Source organism: Grammomys surdaster, unplaced genomic scaffold (assembly GCF_004785775.1).
Source record: "Grammomys surdaster isolate TR1022 unplaced genomic scaffold, NIH_TR_1.0 125985, whole genome shotgun sequence".
NCBI lineage: Eukaryota > Metazoa > Chordata > Mammalia > Rodentia > Muridae > Grammomys > Grammomys surdaster.
In genome coordinates this window covers 2,506,723-2,531,779 of record NW_021620801.1, presented here as the reverse complement: position 1 = coordinate 2,531,779, position 25,057 = coordinate 2,506,723, and the positions used below count along the sequence as shown (strand labels likewise).

General features: G+C 39.5%; 1 protein-coding gene across 2 annotated transcripts in view; it reads right to left on the bottom strand.

The window, feature by feature from the left end:
- The window catches only part of Lrrc63 (leucine rich repeat containing 63), a 41,632-nt gene that overhangs the window by 7,043 nt on the left and 9,532 nt on the right, over window positions 1-25,057 (bottom strand). For both annotated transcript variants that reach the window (XM_028754282.1, XM_028754281.1), the window contains 3 exons: window positions 24,568-24,666; window positions 12,625-12,761; window positions 3,896-3,979 (listed from right to left, as the gene is read on the bottom strand). In XM_028754282.1, the coding sequence (XP_028610115.1) occupies window positions 3,896-3,979; window positions 12,625-12,761; window positions 24,568-24,666 (320 nt within the window). The remainder of the gene's footprint in view (window positions 1-3,895; window positions 3,980-12,624; window positions 12,762-24,567; window positions 24,667-25,057) is intronic.

Sequence of the window (25,057 nt, the reverse complement as noted above, 5' to 3'; positions counted from 1 at the left end):
TTTTTTTTTAGTGATTGTATTTCTTTGTCAGATTCTGCTTTCAGGTCTTGAATTGTTTTCATTATTTCTTGCAACTGATTCTTTGTGTTTTCACAGTCTTCAGTAAGATACTTATTCATATGCTCCTTAAGGTCTTTGAGCATAGTCAAAATTGCTATTTTTGAAGTCCGTATTTTGTGCTTCATCTAAATTGCCTTTCTCGGGGAGTACTAGGGTTGCTGGCGTCTGAAGGAGGCTCGTGGTCTTGGATGTCCATGTTTGTGCTTTTTGCACTGGGATGTAGGCATCTGGAGTTATGATAGTTGAGGTGTTTCTTGATGTAAATGTCTAGAGTTGTCTTGTCAGGCAGATATTCTGTTGTTTGGTTGCTATTGTCTTCTCTGGGTCCTCTGAAAGTGCGGTGGCTGTGGGGTGCTTATTAGAGACTGTTTTCGTGGGTCAATGTGTGACATAAAGAAATAGGGGTGGGCTAGCAGGAAACGTTGAGGGTCGGCAGGAGAGAACTAGGGATATGTTGGATCTGCACCAAGATGTGAGAATGGAGATAGCAGAGGAGGGGCTCCTGTATGCAGGCTGAAGCATGACTAAGAACATGTCTGGAGAGACCATAATGAAAGAGCTGGCTAGAGCCATGTATCTTCACCACAGAACGAAGGTGGGATGGGAGAAGGGCTCCTGGCAGCACTCAGAATGCCTCTACATTGAATGCCATCCTTCCAAGGTATTTGAAGGTAGAGCCTCTAGGAAATGATTAGGTTTTGAGGGAGAGCTCTCACTAATGGGATAAATGGCCTTAAAGCTTTGGGAAGACCCCTTTCCCTTCTCTGACCTGTGAGGGGAGAATGAGTAGAAGAGAGGGTACTCTGCCTCCCCTTAGGGCAATGGGTGAGTCTTAAGCATGGTTAAGACGCCTGAAGTCAGTATTAGTGGCAATGATGTCATTTAAAGCGTATATTGTGTGCATTTATCTTTGTGTTTCTTTAGGTGAGTGGTTCTCAGTTCCTAATGCTGTGGTGACCCCCAACCATGAAATTATTTTTGTTGTTACTTCATAACTATAATTTTGCTCCTATTATGAATCTTAATTTAAGTAGTTTTGGAGATAGAGGTTTGCCAAGCAGGTGGCAACCCACAGGCTGAGATCTGCTGCTTTGAGGAAAGATGTTGGTAAAGGGGAAGACTGACTACTTAGCAGCCATTGAACTCTCACTGTCCTGAGCACCTGGACCAAAATGGCTGGCTGTCAGATACATAGTCCATCCCTCCCATCAGCCATCTGGGCATCCCACAGACTCTGAGGAGCTACAGGATGATCTTCGGTGATGGCCCTGGTTTAGGTGCAGACTCAGCCAGGGCTGTTTAAAAATAGCTTGTAGTAGGTATTTTGCTCTCTCAAGCCTCACTGACATCTATGCAAGAGAAGAAACATTTCTACCAACAGTGTGGTAAAGGGATGCTGCAGGCTGCCATGTCTGGTGCTAAGAGGCAGTGGTGTGATTGTTCCAAATTTCCCTCCTGGAGCTGTACAAGTAGGGTGCTCAGGCTCAGAGAATCTGCCGGGAACACATTCCATGGTGTTTGACCATTGGGCCTGATAAAGGGCTTCTCTTCAGTGAATTCTTCTTGGTTGTTTTCAGAGGTATGGGTCCAGTGGGTTACAAGGAAGGGCAGAATGCAAAATACTGACATCAGAATGTCAGCTCCAGAGCAAGACAGAGGGTAGTGGATGAAGAGAAATAGCAAGAGGGGGTGGAGACCTGCGATAAACCCAGGAGAAAACCTGCAAGGAACCTCAGAAGAGAAACTGCAGATGCTGGTCACCAACAGTGTTCCAGAGAGACACCTCAGCCCTCAGTCCTCACCCGAGATGTGCTGTAACCCTGCTGCTGCCTGGAAGCTGAGGGAACCCTGATGCCTGGCACTCCTGGAAGCTGCGCCAGCTACAGGTGAGGGTCAAGGAACACTGACTTCCTAAGCCCACTTAAGAGCTGTGGCACTTGCAAGAGGAGAGGGAACGTTTGGAAACACAAAGGGAGCCAGTAACCAAGTAGGTAAGCATGATTGGTCAAACAGATCAAAATGGATAGAGCAGGGGTGTGGGGAAGATAGGGATGGGGGTGGGGCTGGGGAACAGTACCCTGAACACATCGCCAACAAGAAAGGAACAGGTATAGGGTAAAATAAACACATAGAAAAGTGAATTGTATCTATCATAACAATCATGCATAGTCTGGACTGTCCTAGTAATATATAAGGATTACCACACGAAACTTTAAAAAATTTGGTAGAAACATTAGAAAACCAGAGGAAAACATTGTTTTTGAAGATATGACTGTGTTCTAAGAAAACCAATCAGGCAGTAAGAACTAATAATAGAATTTGATCACATAGCTTTATTTTTAAAATTAGTCTAAAATAGTACATCTTTTTAATTCTGTATTTACCTTAACAAGATGATACTGGAAATAAAAGAAATATTATGTGTAGAAATATAATTATGAATTACTTGGAGACAGTTACTACAGAAGTTAAGTGAATCACAAGCTGCTGTGAAGGGCATACAATAAGATTTGGGAGGCTGGACAATTGGTTCAGCAGCTAGGAGCACATGCTGCTTTTGCTGAGGACCAAGTTCCATTTCCAGCACCCATGTCAACTGGCTTACAACTGCCTGCAACTCCAGCTCCAGGGAACTCAGCGTCTCTGGCCTCCTTAGGCACCTGTACTCACATACACAGAACCTCACATAGATACACAGATGCGTTAATTTAAAATAAAATGTTAAAAGATTTGAATGATTAAGAGTATATAATGGGGTTGGAGAGATGGCTCAGTGGTTAAGAGCACTGACTGCTCTTCCAGAGGTCCTGAATTCAAATCCCAGCAACCACATGGTGGCTCACCACCATCTGTAATGGAATCCAACGCCCTCTTCTGGTGTGTCTGAAGACAGATACAGTGTACTCATATTCATAAAATAAATATATATCTAAAAAAAGAGTATATAATGTTTTAGATTTTAGTTTCATCACTTATATTTGTGTGTGTGTGCAATGTGTGTACAGTGCCCTTAGAGACCAGAAGAGGGCATCAGATGCTGGAACTGGCATTTCAGGCAGTTGTTAGCCACCCAGTGTGGGTGTTAGAAACTGAAGTTGGGTCCTATGGAAGAACAGCAAGTGCTGTTAACCACTGTGCCATCTCTCTAGACTATGTAATAAGTTTTAAAATAAAAAATAAATATTATCAACAAAAATTTTGTATAACTCAAGACAACTGCAATTAATGTGTCAAGTTTGTGTTTATGTGTGCTGTGGCAAGTGTATATAAAACCATCTTAAAGATTATAACAAAACATCTTTCCTATAAGTTATTATTGTAAATTCATAGTAGAAGTAAGACACAGAGCCATGCAAGGTGGCGCACACCTTTATTCCCAGCACTTAGGATTCAGAGGCAGGCAGATCTCTGTGAGTTGGAGGCTAGCTTGGTTTACATAGTGAGTTGCAGATCAGCCAGGGAGGCACAGTGAGAGCCTGTCTCAAAGCAATATAGGAATAGGTGAATTCAAGGCTTTTGTTAATCTGTAAAGGAATTTGATTGTGTGTGTGTGTGATGACATTAAAATGTATAAGAATCATATATATCCACACCAGAAAGTGAACAAAAATAAAAGCTTATTATATTTTGCTTTTAAAATATCATTGGAAATACATCTTGCAGAAACTACACAGAAATTGTAATGTATTCAATTACATTTGAAAATAAACTCCACAATTCACATATTATATTTTATGACTGAAACAAATGAAAAGACTAAGGTCTTTGTCATTATGGTCACCAAACGTCCTTAATGAGACAGTCATTTACTGTGCATCTATTACTTTGCAAATACCTGAGTCTCTGGATTTCATTTGGAATATTTTCAATTTCATTGTAGGAAACATCAAGCTCCTCAAGATAATTCAAGCAAAATAACCTTAAATAGAAAGAACAGTGAATTATGAAAGAGTCTATTCATTGCCACTTGGAAGTAAGAAATTTACAAGTTAAGTATTTTCCCGTGACACTGAGAGTGACATCAACTTCTTTTCATTGTAGATAGGATACATTCCATGAACACCTCTCAAAATGGTGCCGCTGTCTGTGAAGCCTGGGCTGACATGATTTAGTGTGGAAAAGCCTCACTTAACAAAAAATAACCGAGAACCTTTTATCGTCTGAAGGTTTTTCTTGGTCTTTACATTAGTTTCTTGCTTGAATTCTGGGTAGCTGGAAACACCAGAACCACACCATCCCACACAGTTCAGGAGCCACATCAGCATACCGCTGTTGGAGGGACTGGGTCCTTCTAGAGGCTTCACATAGCATCTCTCATGTCTCTCCTAGCTTCTCAGGGTTTGTTAAAATCCCAGCATGCCCTTGACTTGCAGCAGCATTTGTCTCTGATTTCACAGGGTCTCCTTCCACCAGTCACTAGACCCAGGGCCAGCCCTTATTCAGGATGACCCCATTTAATTTGACAGACTGCATTTATATATTATAATTACAAGTAAGGCCACATTCTGAGATTTTATGTGGACATGGAATTTTGAGGTCTTTGTTCAACCCAAGTGTGTTTGGACTTTCCTAGTGAAATACCTTTGATTTTTTTCTTCGAATCAAGTTAAATGACCAAAATAAGAAGTAAAAGATATAATGGTTCTATGGCACACAGACACAGCGTTGTGAGTCTGTCTCCTAAGGGATGTAAACAGAAACCATGTTTTGAAAGCTAGAATTGAACAGCTAAGTATGATATTGGTCATAATCCCTGGAAACACCCCACCCCCATTGTGTGTATACTACTCTCAAAATTTGCCTCTTTCCACACAATCAAACCTGAAGCATGACTTCCATGCCTAAGGCACTGTGAGCACAGGATTTCACTAACCTCCCACTATTTCAGCATGGCCAATGATGATCTTCATGATTCCACACTTGACTACTTTCCTGAGTTGCCTGACATCTCCTATCCCATAATTCCCTATGATACACTATTTATTTGCTAAAAGTATCTGAATTAATAGTTCTTACATATCTCCAAATGTCATGCTGCTTCAGCTCAAATTTGACTCTTTGGTCATTTTCTTCTCATATTTGAAATCGTAAAACAGATGGAACCTCTTACACAGATCTCTTCGGCAAATCTTTTCAACTGGAAGAACTGACACTTCTGAGCTTACTTCTTGGCCCCTGTGCTACTGAACAACTGTGAGGTTCTGGAGACCAGAAATGACATCTTTTGTTTCTATCTATCTAATCTATGAATAAATCAGAAGTGAATGAAACCCAGTTAATCTAAACTCCTTCTCTCTGAGAAACTGTTGACATTGATTTGGAAACTGTAAATGTCTTAGTTAGGGTTTTACTGCTATGAACAGACACCATAATCAAGTCAGTTTTATAAAGGACAACATTTAATTGGGGCTGGCTTATAGGTTCAGAGGCACAGTCCATTAACATCAAGATGAGAGCATAGAAGCATCTAGACAGTGCTGAGAGTTCTACATCTTCATCTGAAAGATGCTAGAGGAAGACTGGCTTCCAGGCCCCTTGGATGAGAGTCTCAAAGCCTACACCCATAGTGACCCACCTACTCCAACAAGACCATACCTCCTAATAGTGTCACTCCCTGGGCCAAGCATATACAAACCATCACAGTAAGATAACCCTTTTTGATTCAGTGGTCAAGCCCCAACTTCTTTTTCACTCCTGTAAAGAAAATGTTGATAGTATCTACTCAGTTTTTTAAACTTAAGATCATATTTTACTTTCTTTTTTTAACCTCAGGAAGTTCCTCTCTGCCATCAGTGGACCATAGAGATCTTCTCCTTCACATTTCCTTTCCCTCCCTTATCCCATTATCCTAGCCACCAATTCCAGGAGGAATTCCCTGGTACCCCACAGGCTAGTCTGGTCAGGGAAGTAGGTAGGTTAGTTGCAGATCTTCACCTCTCCCTTGAATCCTCCAAATTCAATCTCTCAGTCTCATCCATAGCTCCATAGGAAACCACTTGTGACCTCTCTTCACTCTCAGATCCTGGTTGATCACCATGTTTTCCCTGTAGATTCACAGCAGAATGTCCTACTAGGCAACAAATAGTTACCACATTCTCCTAAGAAATAGAGAGGAAATAGAAACCAATGGACAGGGGGTGGGCAATCACCCACCCAACAAAGACAAGACCAGATATCAGCACCTAGAACTCTAGTCTTTCCAAACCCTAAATACCTAGATGCCAGCATAAAAACACAATTAGTAACAGTCAGGAGAATATGCTCCACCAGAGCCCAGCAACCCTACTGCAGCAGGCCCTGAGTATTGCAATATAGCTGAAACACAAGAAAAAAAAATCTTACAATAAACTTATGAATATGGGAGAGGTCTTTAAAGAAATGAATAAATCTTTAAAGGAAATCTATAAAATACCTATAAACAGTAGAAGAAAATGAATAAAACACTTTAATATCTAAAAGTAAAATAGAATTGGTAAAGAAAACACAAAGTGAGGGAAATCTGGAAATAAAAAAAATTAGGAACTCCAACAGGGACCTCAGAGGCAAGTCTCACCAACAGAATATAAGAGACAGAAGAATCTCAGACATTTAAGACACAATAGAAGAAATGGGTATACCAAATGGGACGATCTGAAAAGACCAAATTTAAGAATAGTAGGAATACACAAAGTAGAAGAAAACCAGGTGAATGGTACAGAAATATTTTCAACACTTTCATAGAAGAAAAATGTTCTAACCTAAGGAAGGAGATGCTGATCAAAGTACATAACAGGATCCATTATATACAAAGTAGCATACCAGATACTAAATAAACCAGACTAGAAAAAATACATAAATTGTCAACACATAATAATCAAAATATTTAAATGTAAGAACAAGAGAAAATATTAAAAACTACAAGGGGGAAAAACCAAGTAATATATAAAGACTTATTAGAATAACACCTGAATTCTCAATGGAGACTCTAAAAGCTAGAAGGGCCCACACAGATTTTCTACAGACTCTAAGAAATCACAAATGCCAGTCTAGACTACTATACCCAGCAAAACTTTCAATCACAATAGAAGAAGAAAATAAGACATTTCATAATAAAACCAAATTTAAGAAATATCTATTTACAAATCTTTATTTACAAGGAAAGGATAAGACCAAAAAAAAGGGGGGGGGGGGACTCCAACCTAACAGGTTAACCACACTCAAAAATTAACAAATACTGTTTATTGTCTTCTCACATCAATGGTCTCGATTCCCCAATAAAAAGACAAAGACTAACAGAATTTATGTGAAAACAGAATCCCTCCTTTTTGCTTCCAGGAACACACCTTAATATCAAGGATAGACATCATCTTAGGGTAAATGGATGCGAAAGGATATCTAAGCAAATAGATCTAAGAAGAAAGCTAGACTAGCCAAAAAACCTTCTGAGAAAAGATGTATCACACCAAACATTACTTCAGAGTAAATAGAAAAAGATATTCCAAGTTAATGGACCTAAGAAGCAAATTGGTGTAGCCATTTTAATATCTGACAAGAGAGACTTCAAACTAAAGCTAATAAGAGGAGACAGAGAAAGATACTACATACTCATCAAAGAAAAACCCACCAAGAGGACATTGAAATTCTTAACTTTTTTTTTAAATTTAAAGCTATCATACTTTAAAAGAATTATTTATTTATTTATTTATTTATTTATTTGAGTACACTATAGCTGTCTTCAGACACAACCAGAAGAAGGCATCAGGTCCCATTCAGATGGTTGTGAGCCACCATGTGGTTCCTGGGAATTGAATTCAGGATCTCTGGAAGAGCAGTCAGTGTTCTTAACCACTGAGCCATCTCTCCAGCCCAATTCTTAACATTCTTAACATGTAGAAACACCACTATAGCTTAAATCACATATTGACTCTCACACATTGATAGTGGGAGACTTCAGTACCTGACACTCACCAGTAGACAACTCATCCAGAAGAAATGTAAAGAAATGCGGTTGCTAAATGATATTATAAATCAAATGGTAGATTTAACAGATACTGACATAACTTTCACCCTGGTACCAAATGAGAAATAAGAACACCAACCCAGCAAAACACATTGATCAACAATGGCGTTTGCTTTCAAGATATATTAGTGCAACAGCAGCACAAGGCTTGTAGGAGTAACCAACCAACATCTGATGTAGCTAAAGATGTAGCTTTATGAGATGGAACCCATACCCAACACTGCTTCAGTGGCCAACAACCTGAGACTAGATAGCCCAGGGACCTAGGGTAAACCCGAGTACCACTCAAGTAACATAGCAGTAAACTGATTTCTAATGAGATTCTGCCATACTCATAGACCAGTGCCTTGCTCAGCCGCCATTAGAGAAGCTTCCTCCTGTAGCAGATGGGAACAAATACAGAGACCCATAGACAATATGCACAGAGTGAGAGATCTTCGTCCAGTCAGTTTAGATAGGATGTCTCTATCACATCCCTCCCCTCAGAGATTAGAGAACCCAGTAGTAGAGGTGATGGAAAGAATGTAAGAGCCAAAAGGGATGAAAGGCACCTGTGAAACAAGGTCCTCAAATCAACATGGGCAAAACTCAGAGACTGAGACAGCTTGCACAGAGCTTGCATGGGTCCGTACCAGATCCTTTGCATATGTATTAGTGTGTGTGTGTGTATCTATCTATCTATCTATCTATCTATCTATCTATCTATCTATCTATCTATCTATAAAATGGCTTCTAGTTTAGCGGTTTTATGGAAGTCTTAAGTGTGCAAACAAATGAGCCTCTGATTCTTGTACATTCTCTTGGGTTCTTCTCTCTCTCTCTCTCTCTCTCTCTCTCTCTCTCTCTCTCTCTCTCTCGTCTTATCCAATTCCAATGTGTTAGTTTTTGTTTTATCTTACTATATTTTATTTTATTATTATCCCTTAGAAGCCTTTTTTCCAATGAGAGACAGAAAGGGGGTAGATCCAGATGGGAGGTGAGGCGTGGTGAGGAGGAAGTGTGAAGAGTAGAGGGACAGAAAACTATAACTAGGATATATCATGTGAGAAAAAAAATTTATTCCTAATAAAAGGAAAAAAGGACTTCCAATGCTCTGACATTTTATTTTGTTGTAGAAATGTAGGTTGGGGGATATGAAAAAGCTTTAGAAATAACTGGAAGAATTTACAAAACAATTTACAAGATGTTTTTTTCTTTGATTTTTGTAGTGTTCTTGAAATCGAGTGCTGTTTCTCTAACCTTCCCAGTAGAAACTGATGTCAAGGCTGTGAGTGGCTTGTCAATCTTCCAGCAGCTATGATGCTTGGAGACCACTGTGCCTTCTCAACTGGTATACATGGATCTCCTACAACTAGAAAGATCCAGCTACGGATGGGAAAAATAGAGTGCAAGAACCCCATCATATTTTTTAGAAAACTTAGTCTCTTAAGTAACATAGCTGAGGAAGAATAGTGTTAGCATTTAAAAATCTTAAGTAAAAATTCAGACAAGTAATGACAGAAAACAACAATCTATTTCTTGAAATGTAGCCCAGGCAGGCCACAAACTCCCTTTGTGACTTTGGCTCTGACCACTTGGGTTTTATCTGACTGGGCTTCTCTGTTGTATTTTGCTGTCTCCATCATCCTCCCATGAAAGGATCAGCCCATTCTTCTTCGGTGCTGCACCAGGCTACCTCTGCACAGCCCAAGTGTTCCCTTCACTCTGGTCTCTGTGATTTCCTCTTATCTATCAGTGTTCAGTGCATTGCTGTGTCTCCTGAGATATCTGTTTTAAGAAGAATGCACATTTATCTAAAATACCTAGGGATCTGACACTTCCAACCAAAATTTCTATTATAGACTGTGATTTTATTTGTTGCGCTACACTAAATTTCAGAGGCACTTGGAACCCAAAAGCTAGGATTTCTAAGTCAGTAGGCACTTGTCACATAATAGCTGTTAATGGTGGGGAAAATATTACATATAACTAGATTTTCCTCATGTGTGTGGTATGTTCTATGTATTCTGTGATATTGAGATTATAGAAAGTTTAGTGTTTCAGAGGTGCCTAATGTGCACTTTTAATTAAATTTATGACAATTAAAATATTTGGTGACAAGGGTATCACATTTCAATTTTTAAAAGCATTTTTAACTCAATCTACTGTGTAATTAGGGACACTGCATAATGTCAAACTATAGCTGGACAAAGTAAATTTAAAATACAGAAAGCGCAGACCAGTGGTGGTACACACCTTTAATCCCAGCACTTGGGAGGTAGAGACAGGCAGATTTCTGAGTTCAAGGCCAGCCTGGTCTACAGAGTGAGTTCCAGGACAGCCAGGACTACACAGAGAAACCCTGTCTCGAAAAACAAAACAAAACAAAAATACAGAAAGCTTTTCTGTATAGCATTAAATAAAAAGTGTACAACCTTCTTTGTTTTGGTTAATATATACCAATGAGTTAGAATTCCTATCTTCAGCATAGAACTTTCCTGTGAGTTTTAATATATCTCAGCACAGCTTTATGGTAGAAAACACAATGCAAGACAGCCACAGTGGTATGTGCTTGTTATCCCAGCACTTGGGAGGCTTAGGTGCGAGCATCACCACTTCTGGGCTAGCCTAGGTTATTTAACAAGACCATGCTTAAAGAACAAAGCCTCAACAACTCTGACAGTCCCCAGTTAGTGATTTTGAACTCTGATTTGTTCCCACATATCCATTCTGGTTCAATTGTGACCTAAAACAGAAGTCGGCTCCACCGTTGGCCTATAGAAACCCCCATGATGACCAGCCCTTGTATAAAGTATACATTCCTTCCCTTATATCACAAAGATCCATTTGCCACTTCAGAGCCCATTTCTCACCATTTGGCTCTTCTCCTTAGGATGCAGAATTTAATAAATAGTTTTTATTTCTTAACCTACGTTACATATGGTCCATATATGTCCATTCAAGAAACACCCATCCCATTCATAGACCGACTATCCTTTGCTTGACTCATGAGATGGAGCCAACTTAAACGCTGCATTTAGTTAAGTATCTGCTCTTCCAGGGAGTCACTCTGATCCTGCAGAATGGGTTCCAAGTCACCGCTTTCCTATCTACAAAGTTTACAATGCACATCTCTGCAATTTTATGTTGCTAAATACATCCACCTGTCTCTCTTCCTAGCCGACAGTGAGAGTGAGCCCCAGCAGTGCACAGTAGTTGTGTATACAGACATCTGCTGAAGCACAAGACTGAAAGTGTAATGTCCACCGTGCATCTGGGTGACTACTGCTGACAGCAACAACCAGAGTACAGAATGTATCTGGGTGCAGAACTGGCTCTGGCATGCTCTAGATTTGCTTGGTTCACTGCATTCACTTGGTCTCAGTGAACGCCTCCTTAATCCTGACACGCTGCATCAAGTCTCTTTTGCTAAGCAAGCAAGAGTTCTGACAGTTCTTCAGCTAAGTTCATCCCCGTCTTCTGTGATGTCACCACTCTCTAGATGAGCTTTCACAGTCCACACAGTCCCAGTCACGCCAGATGCTGCTTTAAACTGTCTTTGAAATGATTAAGGTTTTCCTTTTAGGTTTTTCCATTCCATGCTATAAATCTGCCTTTGATATACGTACACACCTGATGCTATTTAATAAAAACATGGCACATTGTATTAGAAATACTAATGCGTTTAAAGAAGTACCTGAAGCATTGCATTGTGACCAGTGGTTTATGACACCTCGTCAATGTATAACAATGTGAAAAAAGTTGACTCTTTAATTACAGGCAAGTTTTAGTCCCCGTAGGGATTGTTACATTTTCAGTGACAGTTATGACTACTTAAAGTATGTAATTATGATTGCAGATGATTTGTTATGAATTCCTATTTAGGGGCTATCTGTTCACATGCATGTATATAGCTATATGTACATACTAGTTATGTGGTGTGTATACTAATATTCACATTTATATGGACACACATACTCACAGACAACCTTAATCTACTACATTCAATTTGTTACACTCTTAATGGGAACAAGTAGATTGGTTAAAGTTTTAGTTTACGTTTTTCCTTGGGAGTTAAATAACCGGCTCATACTTGAGAAGTCCATCTTCTCTGCAAATGTCAGCATTCTTACTAGACTTGAAAGGCTCTTGGTCACCATATAGGCCAATCTCCTTAGGTTATAGATTAGAACACTGAGGGCCAGAATGGTCAAATTTCTTTCTACAAACCCTCAGACCATCATCCTCATACTTAAACCAAAAGACTCCAGCTCCGAATTCCAAGTGTAGTGGTTTCTATACTCAGAAGCACCATCAGTGGGTAGGCACCTGGTTCTTACCTAATTGCTGGCCATTATATTGGTATTCATTAGAGCCATACTGCGTTCTGTGTAGCTGAGAGGATTTTTTGGATAGCATATTAAGAAATGAATCTGCTAATCATAGCAGAATGAGAATGTTTAAGTAATCAAAATTCTTCTAGCCACTTTCAGAAGGGAAATTGAGACTTTACTAAATAATTTATGATTAAGTAAAATAAGTACAAATAATTTAGTTCTGTGTCTCCCTCAGACGATTAACCTTACCCAATAGGAAGCTCTGCAATATAATTAAAGGCAATGGAAAAAATCCTAAGGTACGTCAATAGCTGGATTTCAGAAGGAATTGATTTGATAGGATTATTTCTCATTTTCAGTACTTGTAGGTTTTGAAGATAAAGTATCTGGGGAACAGAAAAGGCAAATGTTAACTGAAATGAAAAGCATACAACCTATCATGTGTGTCTTCTATAAATGCTTTAAACCAATACAGTAAAGTCAGTATAGAAAAAAACATCTTAGCTCATATTGTCTCAATGAATGCTTTTAGAGAAAGACCAAGGCAGGGCTAACACTGGGTGTTAAGTAAGGAGGGAACCGGGACACTTGAGTCATGAAGGATGCTGAGAAGGTGTGCCTTTGTCATTTCAACTTCCATAGTTTTTCCTTTTAAAGGGTTATTTTATTAATTGAGAATTTTGTTCAATGAGTTTTGACCATGTTCATGCTCCTCCAATTCCTCCAGGTCCTGTCTCCACGCACCCTGACCCATGAACCCTGTCCCCACACACATCTCCCTACCCACTCTATGCACTTACCCTCTGACTCTGTCTGTCTCTGTCTCTGACCACTGAGTCTCGTTTGTGTGAGACTACTCTCTTATATGAAGCCTGTCCTGGGGTGTGGTTGACCTACCAGGAGTCACACTATTAATGAGAACTGCCCTTCTTCCCCCACCCCCCAGCAATTATCAAATACCAATCACCTCAGTTAAGGGCAGGGCTTTGTGCCCACCTCTCTTCTCCATTCTGGGATCTTGTTTTATGCATACTGACATGATTTCTATGACTTCACTTGTGCATCTGCCCTGTTTTGCTAGGAAACACTCTAGAAAGTCAGCCACCACCTCTACTTCTTAGAACCTTTCCACCTCCCTCTTCTCCATAGATCTCTGAGCCTTAGAGGCAGAGGTCTGATGCGTACCTCTCATTTAGGGCTGAGCACTTTGGCCTCTTAATCTCTGCACCGGAGAATCAGTTGAGAGTCTCTGTGTTAAATGCCACATATTTTGTAAGAAGACACTTCTCTGATGAGAGCTGCATGATGCACTGGACCTGAAACTCTGTGTGGTCTTGGTAGGAAGAATGGTTGAGAGGGCCTGGTTTTTCTTTTCAGAATACGTGAATGTGTGGTGGAGAAGCCAATAAAAAAAAAAGTGATCAATAAAGGAAGTGAAAAACTCTAGGTGAGGCTCCCTGGCTTCAGAGTGGCCCTTCTGTGATGTAGACGAGTCTGAAAAAGCTTCCTTAAACTAGCTGTGTGATGCTTTAACTTACAAATTCATTAGAATAAAATGAACTACAAGAACAAAGCCCTCAAATTAATATGGGGTTAATATGACATGTTGTGATAGTAAAACGACCGTTCTCATGTGTCTTTGACTCGAGAATTGTCATTGCAGGGCTGGAGAGATGGGTCAGAGGTTAAGAGAACTTAATGCTTGAAGAGGCCTGGAGTTCTGATCCTTGCACACAAGTTGGGCAGCTCACAATTGCCTGCAACTCCATGGGATACAATGTCTTCTCTTGACCTCCATGGATACCCCTGCACAAGTGCACATATACACACACACACAGAGAAACAGTCAGAAACACACATACACACTGTTGTGAGACAAAACTTTTCCTGGGGAGGCAACAAAACACACACTCTCGATAGGAAGCCCACAACACAAACTCCCACAACAGACCAAAGTTTGGATACCACCAAAAGTCCAATGAGCTTTATTGGGTTACTTACAGGAATATGGGTGAGGAGCAGGAGGGACTCGAAGACAGATGAGTCGCCAAAGCCAACCCAACTTGGGTGACAGCTGACAAAGCTGGGAATCTGAAGCAAGCTGCACAGCCTACAGGCAGCTCAATAGACTGGAGGGTGTGCCTTCCAAGTGACTCAGGTCTAAACCTCTTCAGGCAGCTCACCAAGCCTCTGCTTCTTCCAGACAGCTGGGCAAGCTTCAAGTCTTTTCAGCTTTGTTCCTCTGATGGTAACTCTAGGTAGTCTGTACTATTTATTCTTGGAAGCAGGGTGGTGTTGGGTGGATCTGGTCAGTTTCAGGGACTTCCTGAAATTATTTTGAGGGTTTTTTGTTTTTGTTTGTCTGTTTTAAGGACTTCCCTGAAAGGATAGAATGTTTCAATCTTCCAAAAGTCCTAGATCTTGATAAACTCATATTTTTATATAAGACCATCAGGCCATGATGGGGGAGGTTGAAATATCTCCAGATCAGAATTCACTATAGTTCATCTGTAGCCTGTCATATGTCACACTCAAATTACTTCACTGCAATCTCATAATAATTTCATGTCATCAGTTTTCATATGAAAATGTAAAACTGAATTGATCTGTAGATCAATGTGGAAGTAACATCAGAAGAACATCAAACCAGTGAACTTGAGATATCTGTCCATATACATTTATGGACATGTCTCATATACATTTTTTCTATTGAAATTTCACAGTGTAGGTGTAGTACTTTGTTGAACCTACTCCTAAGTATTTCATTATTTTTCGTGTGATTTGCTTCACCAACTTTCTTATCAAGATTATGTATTGACAGTATATTAAAATGAAGTTGACTTTTTTGGTATTAACTTTATATACTACAACATTTCAGGAAATACTCATGCACTATAACCACATTTTGCTGGGTTTTATATTATATCTATAGCATCTGCAACTGGAGATGGCTTTCATTCCTCTTCCTTTTCTTGAAACACAGTTCTGTGTAATTTCAACATCTTGATAAAACTATGCAGTCTTTTGTTGAGATAAAACATTTACATATCTTTATGGGAGTAAATAGTTGTCAATCCATAACTATATTCAATCTTTTAAAAAATGTTTTGAATCTGGGTAGATTACTGCTTTACCAACTGCCTTGGTTAGATGGTCTGGTGCAACAAAAGTAGCCAGGATATCCATCTCTGTCTTGTTCCTGATCTGAGGAGGCAAACTTCCAGTCTTCCATCGTATACTAGCTGTGAGGGTTGTGTTGGAAGTTTCCTCTATTCCTAGATGCTGAGTGGATTTTTTTGGAGGGAGTCATGACAGGAGCTGGGGTTTCCCAGGGATGATCTATTGAGATAGTTGAATTTTTCCTCATTTGTATTTTTATCTTACATTAATCTTTCTATGTTGAGCTGTCTAAGCGTTCCTGAGGTAAGCCTCACCTGGTGAGGCTTCACTTGGTTGTGGAGCCTTTGTGTGCTGTGGGTTGAAAGCATGCACTGAGACGTCTACATATAGACATATATGCTCTACATATAGAGCAGTCATGAGCTGTGCTCTGTAGTCACCTTTCTTGTCATGGCTGACTTCTGCTATTAGGTCATTATTGGTTTAATGGTTCAAACTGGGAAATGTTCTCTCCTATTTGTTGAGTTTGTGAAAGACATTCATGGATAATTGATAGAACTCACCCATAAGAAATCATCTAGACTGAAGCATTTCTTTATGGGAAGTTTTAAAATTACTGTTAAATCTCTTACAAATCATTCATATTTTCCAATTGCATTCTGCTTTTACATGTTTGTAGAAATAGGTCCATTTCAACTAAGCTATAAAATGGTTTGGAATAGTTATTTTAATACCTAAATTCATTCTTGTTAGTTTTGTAAGGTGAGCAGGGACCTTTCATTCTTGACTTTGGGAGTTTAAACCTTCTGTGTGTGCATGGGTTTTTGTTTTGTGTTTGTTTGTTTGGTATTTTATGTAGTCCTTGTCAATTTTGTTAATCGTTTCAGTTTGGGCTTTATCTCTATTGGCTTCTTGTTTCTAACCCCTGTAATAATTTCTATTATTTCCTTCTTATTCTCTCTTGGGTTTGGTTCACTTATTTCTAATACCTTAAGTCAGAAGGGCTTTGTTGTTGTTGTTGTTGTTGATACCAGATACTTCTTTTTCTTTTTAAACATTTTATTGATTCTTTGTGAATTTCACAAAAGGCACCCCAATCTCATTCAGCTCCCTGTCCCAACATATCTGACCTCTGCCCTCAAAACCTTCTCCACAAAACAAAACAAAAAAACGTCTCAAGGTGTAAGCCGAGATGTATCACACAGTATAGCCTTTTGCCCAAACAGCTTTACTGCAAATGTTCGTTGCAATGAGTCACTGGTCTGGTTCAAGGCCTCTGGCTTCTGCTACACCATCAATACTGGATTCTTACCAGGACTTCTTGGATATCCTGTTGTTGCCCTGTATCACGGAGATCCTGCAGCTTTGTTTCTTCAGGACTGGTCCCTTCATGTGATTCAGGAGTTCATAGATGGTGTAGCTATTGGGGTGGGTGGACTCAAAGTTCTGGATCTGGGCCTGAGTAGTAGCTGAGTTGGTCAGCTCACCTGTTTTCCTGCTTTGTGGTAACTGACAAGGGGCAGCATTGGCAAGGACATCACCACAGCCATGGGTAGCAGTGCCGGCTCCTCACATCAGGCTGCTCCTCACCACCCTCATGTCTCCAATTCTGCCTCTCTTCACAGTGCTCAAACTGTTCTGCTTCTCTTTCTCTCCCATCTGTCCACCACATACTCACTCATTGCAGCGGGCAGGGCTCTGTGTGTTTCCACCTTGAGATACATCTTTCTAACACAGACAGTTATAGCTGTACATTTCCCCCTGAGCACTGTTTCAGAGGCACCACATAAATGTCAACACAGTTTCCATTGTCATTCATCTCCAAAATTCTCAAGTTTCATTTTGATTCTACATTGGCTCATTAAGAATTAGTTGCTTTGATTCCCTGGGGACCCATGGCAGGGACCCCACTTAACTCTTTCCTGCCATCCCTCTCAGCCTTCTCTTCTAACCTATCTTTATTCCTTTGTGCCAACTGCCAATCCCCAGAAACTCTTTCTATTAGGGATCCCAGTGGCCAAAGTGGACCAAGAACCAGGAAAATGATTTTCACTGTCCTTCCTGTCCTCCATTAAGATCTCTTCCATCTTCCTTTAAGTCCTGTAAGTAGCCTGCTGGCAGAAGCACCTCCTCCCAGCCGATCTCCATCTCCTAGGAACTCTGCCTGTCTTAGGGTTTTATTGCTGTGAAGAGATAACATGATTAAGGCAACTCTTATAAAGGACAACATTTGACTGGGGCTGGCTTACTGGTTCAGTCCATTATCATCATGGCGTGAAGCATGGGAGCATCCAGACAGGCATTGCTGTAGGATCTGAGAGTTCTACATCTTGATCCAAAGGCAGACAGGAGAAGACTGACTCCCGCGTGGCTAGGAGGAGGGTCTCAAAGCCCACTCCAACAGTGACACACTTCCTCCACAAAGCTGCACTTCTAAACAGTGCTACTCCTCGGGCCAAACATATTCAAACTATCATATTGCCTCTTGGTACAAAACCCTAGCATTATGGCATAGCCCTTCTTAGCATTACTTCTTTAGTCTGTCTCCATTCTTTTCTTCCATACACTGACTTTAGGAAGCACTCTTTACCAGGGAACTCAGAGCCACCACACTTGGCCTAGGATTCAGAGATGGGAACAGCAACCAAAGAATAGAACACCTACCCAGCAAAGACAAGATCAGATATCAACACCAAGAAACACCTCAAGTGTAACTCAAGATGTCTAGACCTCAGAGCAAAAACACAAATTTGAACAGCCAAAAAATTATGCCAGAAGACACATTAACCTAAATTGAGACAGACTCAATGCATTTAGACTAAAATCAGAAATAATACAGTAAAGATTTCCACTCTTCATGTGTATATTTAATATAGCACTTGAAATCTTAGCTTGAGCAATAAGACAACTGAAGAAGGTCAAGGGAATAAAAGTAAGGAAGGAAGAAGTCAAATATCTTTATCTGCAGATGACATAGTTTCATAATAAAAGACTCTAAGAACTCTACCAGGAAACTTCTGTAAGATGTTAAACACTTTCAATAAAGCAGCAGGATACAAAATTAACACACACACACACACACAAATCAGTTGCTTTTCTATATACACATGAAAAACTGATAAAGAAACCATGGATATAGTACCATTCAAAATAGCCTCAAAAAGCGAACCAAAACACATCCTGGAGTAACTCTAATTCAGCAAATAAAAGTCTTAAATAATAAAAATTTTAAGGCATCCAAGAAATAAATTGAAGAAGATATCAGAAGATGGAAATATCTCTGATGTTCACGGATGAGTAGGATTAATATCACGAAAATGACCATCCTAACAAAAACAACCTACAGATTCAACCCAATCCCCCTTCAAATTCCAACACAGTTCTTCACAATTGAAAGTCTTCAACTTCATGTGGAAACAAAAAAGAACAGGATATCTAAAACAATTCTGAATAATAAAATAACTGTTGGAGGTATTATCACACCCAATTTCAAGGTGCACTAATGAGCTACATAATGAAAAGAGCATAGAACAAGCACAGACACATTGACCAGTGGAAGTGAGTTGAACACCAGGGCATGAGTCCACACACCCATGGACACATGGTTTTGACAAAGAAACAATGATAACACAGCATCTTTAACAAATAGAGATGGTTAAACCAGATGGCGGTATATAGAAGAACGCAAGTAGGTCTATCACTCTGCACATATTTAACTCCAAATGGGTCAAGAACTACAACATATGACCACATACCCTAAATAGGATGGAAGATAAAGTAAGGAGTGGACTTGAACTTGTTGGTACAGGAAAGGACTTTCTGAACTGTACACTGATAGAATAACATTAAAACCAAAAAATTATTAAGCGGGACCTCATGAAACCAAGCAGCTTCTGTATGGTAAAGTACACCTTCATCGGGACAAGGTGGAAGCCTATAGAGTAGGAAAAGTTTCTCACCAGCTATGTATCTGATAGAGTGCTAGTATCTACAATATATAAACAAACTTAAAAAAAAGGTGAAAATTAAGAAAACAACCCAATTTTAAAAATGGAGAACAGAACTAATCAGAGTACTCAAAAGATAAGACACAAAATGGTTGAGAAACACTTAAGGAAATGCTCAGCAACCCAAACCATCAGGGAAATGCAACTTAAAACTACTATGGAACTTCATCTTACACCAGTCAGCATGGAAAAAGAAAAGTCAGCTCATGTTGGTGGGAGAACAAACTTGCACAGCCACTATGGAAATCTGTGTTCCCTAGGAAGCTGGAAATAGATCTACGTCAAGATCTAGCTACTCTTGGGCATATATTCGAAAACATCTGCATCCTCTTACTGATATTTGCTCATACATCTTCACTGATGCTCTATCCATAATAGCCCTGCACTGGAAAAAGCCTAGAAGTCCACTAACTGATGAATAAGGAAAACTCAGTATGCTTACACACTGGAATATTAGTTGGCTGTTAAAAATGAAAATTTTGAGGCTGGAGAGATGGCTCAGTGGCTAAGAACACTGACTGTTCTTCAAGAGGTCCTGAGTTCAAATTCCAGCAACCACATGGTGGCTCACAACCATCTGTAATGGGATCTGATGCCCTCTTCTGGTGTGCCTGAAGACAGCGACAGTATACTCATATAAATAAAATAAAAATAAATAGATTTTAAAAATTAAAATGAAAATTTCAGGCAAATAGATAGTTATAAAAAATCATGAGTGGATTAGCCCAGACCCCAAAAGACAAATATTGCCTGTTTTTTATATGTAAATATTAGCTTTTTAAAGTCTTTGATATGGATGTTACCATCAAAATAACTGCAGAGGTTAAGTACTTAGTAAGGGTCTAGAAGGGAGGAGAGGATACACCATGGAAAGGAAAATATAATACAGTATGGAGAGACAAGGGAGAAACTAGAATAGGAGAATTCGATATTGAGGGGCGGAGGAGAAATGTAGCGGAGGAAATATGGGGAGAGACAACTAGTGCTAAAAGTCATTTGAAAAACCATATGGAAACTTATTACTGTACGAACTTCTTAAAATACAAACATATAGAGAAGGACTCTGAATCTTATGCCACCAACTAAAGCTGTCAGTGCCAAAATTAGGTTACATCTTTTGAGTCATTGGTGAATAGAGTCCCATGGATACCTCCCAAACATCATAGGTTATTGTCCTAGTTATTGGTTGCTTTCCATAACTTAAAGGTAAAGCCATATTGTTTAAGACAATGCTTACTTATTTCATGGACCATGGAGAAGTCAAGCTGGTGCCTAACTAGAAGATTTACATTTACTGACTAGTGTTCATGGCAGGGGGAAAAAAAGACAGTTCAGGTTGGTGAGAGTATAAACTTGTACAGTTCCTATCGAAGGTCCTCTCTGCACACTACCAGAGGAGAAAGGTAATCACTAATCCAGCTATAAACATTGTGATCCACAACAGTGACCTGCCTGCATAATAGTGGCACCAATGTTATGGGAGCAACCAAACACTTTCTGTTTGTGTTTAAGGTCCCACTTCATAAAATTAAACCCATACCTGACACTGATAAACTGACCAAGAACCTGAGCCTAGATAGGCTATGAACCTAGAGAAAACCAAATACTACTATTCTGCTACAGTAACAGCAGTAAAACGACTCCTAATATCATTCTGCTGTACCCATCACTCAGCCTCACTCAGCCCTCCAGAGAAACCTCTTCTTGCAGTAGAAAGGAACTAACAGAGAGACCTACAACAAGACTTTGGAGCACTCAGTCCTGAATGGGATGTCTTCATCCACCCTCATCCCTCAAAGCTCAGGGATCTATGCAGAAGAGGAGGTGGAAAGATTGTAAGACCCAGAGATGCTGGATGACTCCAAGGCCATTGTATCTTCCAGACACAGCATGGACTGATGACCATATGAACTCAAAGAAACTGGCTGAATGCAAAAGGCCTGTGAAGGTTACAACCAGGCAAGCTCTCAGCACTTGTCTGAGAGATGGGGAAATGGACACAAGGCCCCACCCTGAACAATGATGCTATCTGCAACTGATCATTGCTGGCAAAGGAAAAAGTAGTTTCCTCCCAGGGAGTCTTACTGTGTATATTAACCACACTTAGGGTAGGCTCCATGCCTAGGGGTACTTGGCTAACACAAACTCAATGTATTTTTGTAGACTTCTTTTGGTCTCCTTTTGCTTTGTTTGGCCATTTTTTGTTTTATTCGTATTTTGCTTGTATGTTGTGTTTTCTATTTTAGCGATGTGTGTGTGTGTGTGTGTGTGTGTGTGTGTGTTTTGTTTTTTAAAGAGAGAGAAATAAGAACTCAAAGTTAGGTGGGTAGGGAGTTAGAGAGGGTTTGGAAGGAAATGGGGGAGGGGAGATCATGATCAAAATATATTGTATGAAAAATGTTTTCAATAAATAAGACAGTTGCTTATTTTCTACATATCAGTGAAATGTCAATTTTTTTCATTGTGTTATAACCAAAATAGTCTTTTGTGATTTTTCAACGTTTTAGTTTTTTTTTTTTTTGCAAGACTGTTTCATTATATAGTCTAGTCTGCTTTCAAAGTAATGACCCCCCTGCCTCAGCCTGCCTGTGTTGGAAACACATAAATGTCACTCTGCTTGGCTTCAGTCTTCTGAAACTATGATGACTAGTTTTGGGGCCTGACATATGGTTTATTTTGAAAAGTGTCTCTGGACAAATTGAGAACCGTATATTCTGCTACTGTTGTTGGCTTGTTTCATAGGTGTCTAACTGATGTTCAGTCTTCATTCCTCTGCTTACCTTCTGCTTAATTGTTCTGGGCATTATTGAAAGTGGAGTATCGGGCTGGTGAGATGGCTCAGTAGTTAAGAGCACTGACCACTCTTCTGGAGGTCATGAGTTCAGATCCCAGCAACCACATGGTGGCTCACAACCACCCTCAATGAGATCTGATGCCCTCATATGGGTGTCTGAAGACAGCGACAGGGTACTTACATATAATAAATAAATAAATATCTTTAAAAAAAAAGAAAGTGGAGTATCAAACTGTCCAATAATAACTGCTTTCTTTGTATTTTTTGCGACCTGTATTGGGCTCTGTTGTTAAGTAGACATGTTTATAATGATATTTAGCCTTAGTAGATTGAAAAATCTCTTTCTTTGTCTCTAGTAATACCTTGCTTAAAGTTTATTTTGTCTGTATTACGGTAGCCACTCTGGTTTTCTCTTGGATACTATTTGCTGATACGTCTTTTCTGGTGCTTTTACTTTCCATCCATCGCTTTCAGGTCCCATGTGTTTTACATTGGTGTAAATTGTGCAAAGCAATGGGCTTCATTGTACTTAGATTGTGGCTACGACCTCCGTCCCCCTCTTTTGTCCTCTCTCACTACTTTCTTTCTTCTCAAATAACCCTCCTGTACCCATGCCTTCTTAAAATGTCACCATGTTTCATCTGTAGCTAGACAGCACAATTCTGCATTTAAACAGACAATTCTCATGTCACAGTTACACCCTTGAATTTGTTTCTGTTTCCAGTGGACAGACATGTTTGTTGTTGTTGGTTGGTTTGCTTTGCTTGGTTTGTTTTTTTTGGCAAACACTCCTTATCCGCGTTTGCTCAGGAAAACAGATAAATATGAGGGACCAAGATCCTTGTATTTCTTTGCTTGTTAATATGGCTTTGCTACGTTAATAAATCTAGTGTTGTGTATTACAAGAAAGAGGTTATTTTCTCTGGTAAAAGTCAGACACACGACAACACTTGTTCTGTCAGCTTGCATGCTTCCTAGTTCTCATCAGCAGATGAGTATACCAGCACACCAGTTATATGCTCTCATTCTGCCAAACAATAGTGTCTGTGGAACAGGCACGTTGCCAAGACTGTTGGCAACAATGTTTTTAATGCTGAGTATTTGAAACAGAGAGGTCAATTTGCTAAAGATCAGTTCACCAAAAGCCAATACTCTTTGAAAGTCACTTCACGGGCTGGAGAGATGGCTCAGTGGTTAAGAGCATTGACTGCACTTCCAGAGGTCCTGAGTTCAAATCCCAGCAACCACATGGTGGCTCACAACCATCTGTAATGAGATCTGATGCCCTCTTCTGGTGTGTCTGAAGACAGCTACAGTGTATTCATATATAATAAATAAATAAATCTTTAAAAAAAAATTTAAAAAAAAAAAGAAAGTCACTTCACAAGACCTATTATCCAGTGATCAGTGAGATGCTGAATAAGACGACATAAACAAAACCTGTCCTATTTATTCATCATGTTACATTTATTTTTAAAAGAATATCAAATCAAGTCACCCTATGCCTGGTTATCCTGTTTTAGCTGCCAGCAACGAAAACTTGTTGCAATCTTAAGTGCTCACGAACATTTTTGAAATATATCTTTATTCTTTCTCTGAGAATTTCAGACACACATAAAATGTATTTTAACCATATCCACTCCCACTCTTCCTCCCAACTCCAGATCCATTTCCCCAACATCATATTCTCTTGTTTTAAGTAGCCTAATATTACTCTGATTTTCACTGCTCATATGGTCATTGTTATGAGGTCATCCACTGGAGTGGGGAGACCTACTAGGGGCCATACAATTACAGAAAACATACTTGCCTCTCCCCCAGCAGCCATCAACTGCCAATAGCACCTCAGATAGCAGCGAGAACTTCCCCCACCCACATCAGAATGTTGGCTGCCTTAATTGTGTGTGGGTCTTGTATGGGCAGTCACAGCTGCAAAACATTGTCACATGCAGACAACACTGTACTATCCCAGTCCTCCCAGATTAACTTGGTTTTTTAAATTTTCTGATTAGCACATAGGTAGGTTAATTTTAAAAAGTCAGAAGAGTTAATTATATTTTGTGCATTAAACAACCATGAGGACATATTTGAGACCTTGATGTAACACTGCATTTGGAGCTAAAGTCATTGAATTTCCCCCCTCCCTGAAATGAGCTACACTTTCTTCACTTCTAATAAGTAAGGCCTGTTTAGATGCAGGTCAACATGTATATCTACTTTTACTTACGATAGTAAAATTTAGCAATAGAGACAATAAAAAAGTAGACTCACTTCTATAGGAAATTCGTTTAAGTCATTAAATGATAAATTAAGGTATATCAACTGAAAAGCCACAGATGTTAAGTCTGGACAGTGCGTTAGAAAGAATCCCTGTAAGAAAGTAACAAAAAATAAGATGTTAATTATTAACAGTAAATTCTGTCTATGTTGTACAATGTTTAATTTTCTAATAGTAATGCTACAACCTCACTGACAGGGTGTACTGTCTAAAACTTTTCTGATCTATTAAAAGAAAAATCACAACTCTGTGTAGTTTTAATTTGTATTGTTCTTTGCATGCATGTGTGATAGATATGTGTATGAGTGTATGCATGTGTGATAGATATGTGTACGAGTGTATGCATGTGTGATAGATATGTGTACGAGTGTATGCATGCGTGATAGATATCTGTACGAGTATATGCATGCGTGATAGATATGTGTGTGAGTATATACATGCGTGATAGATATGTGTATGAGTATATGCATGCGTGATAGATAT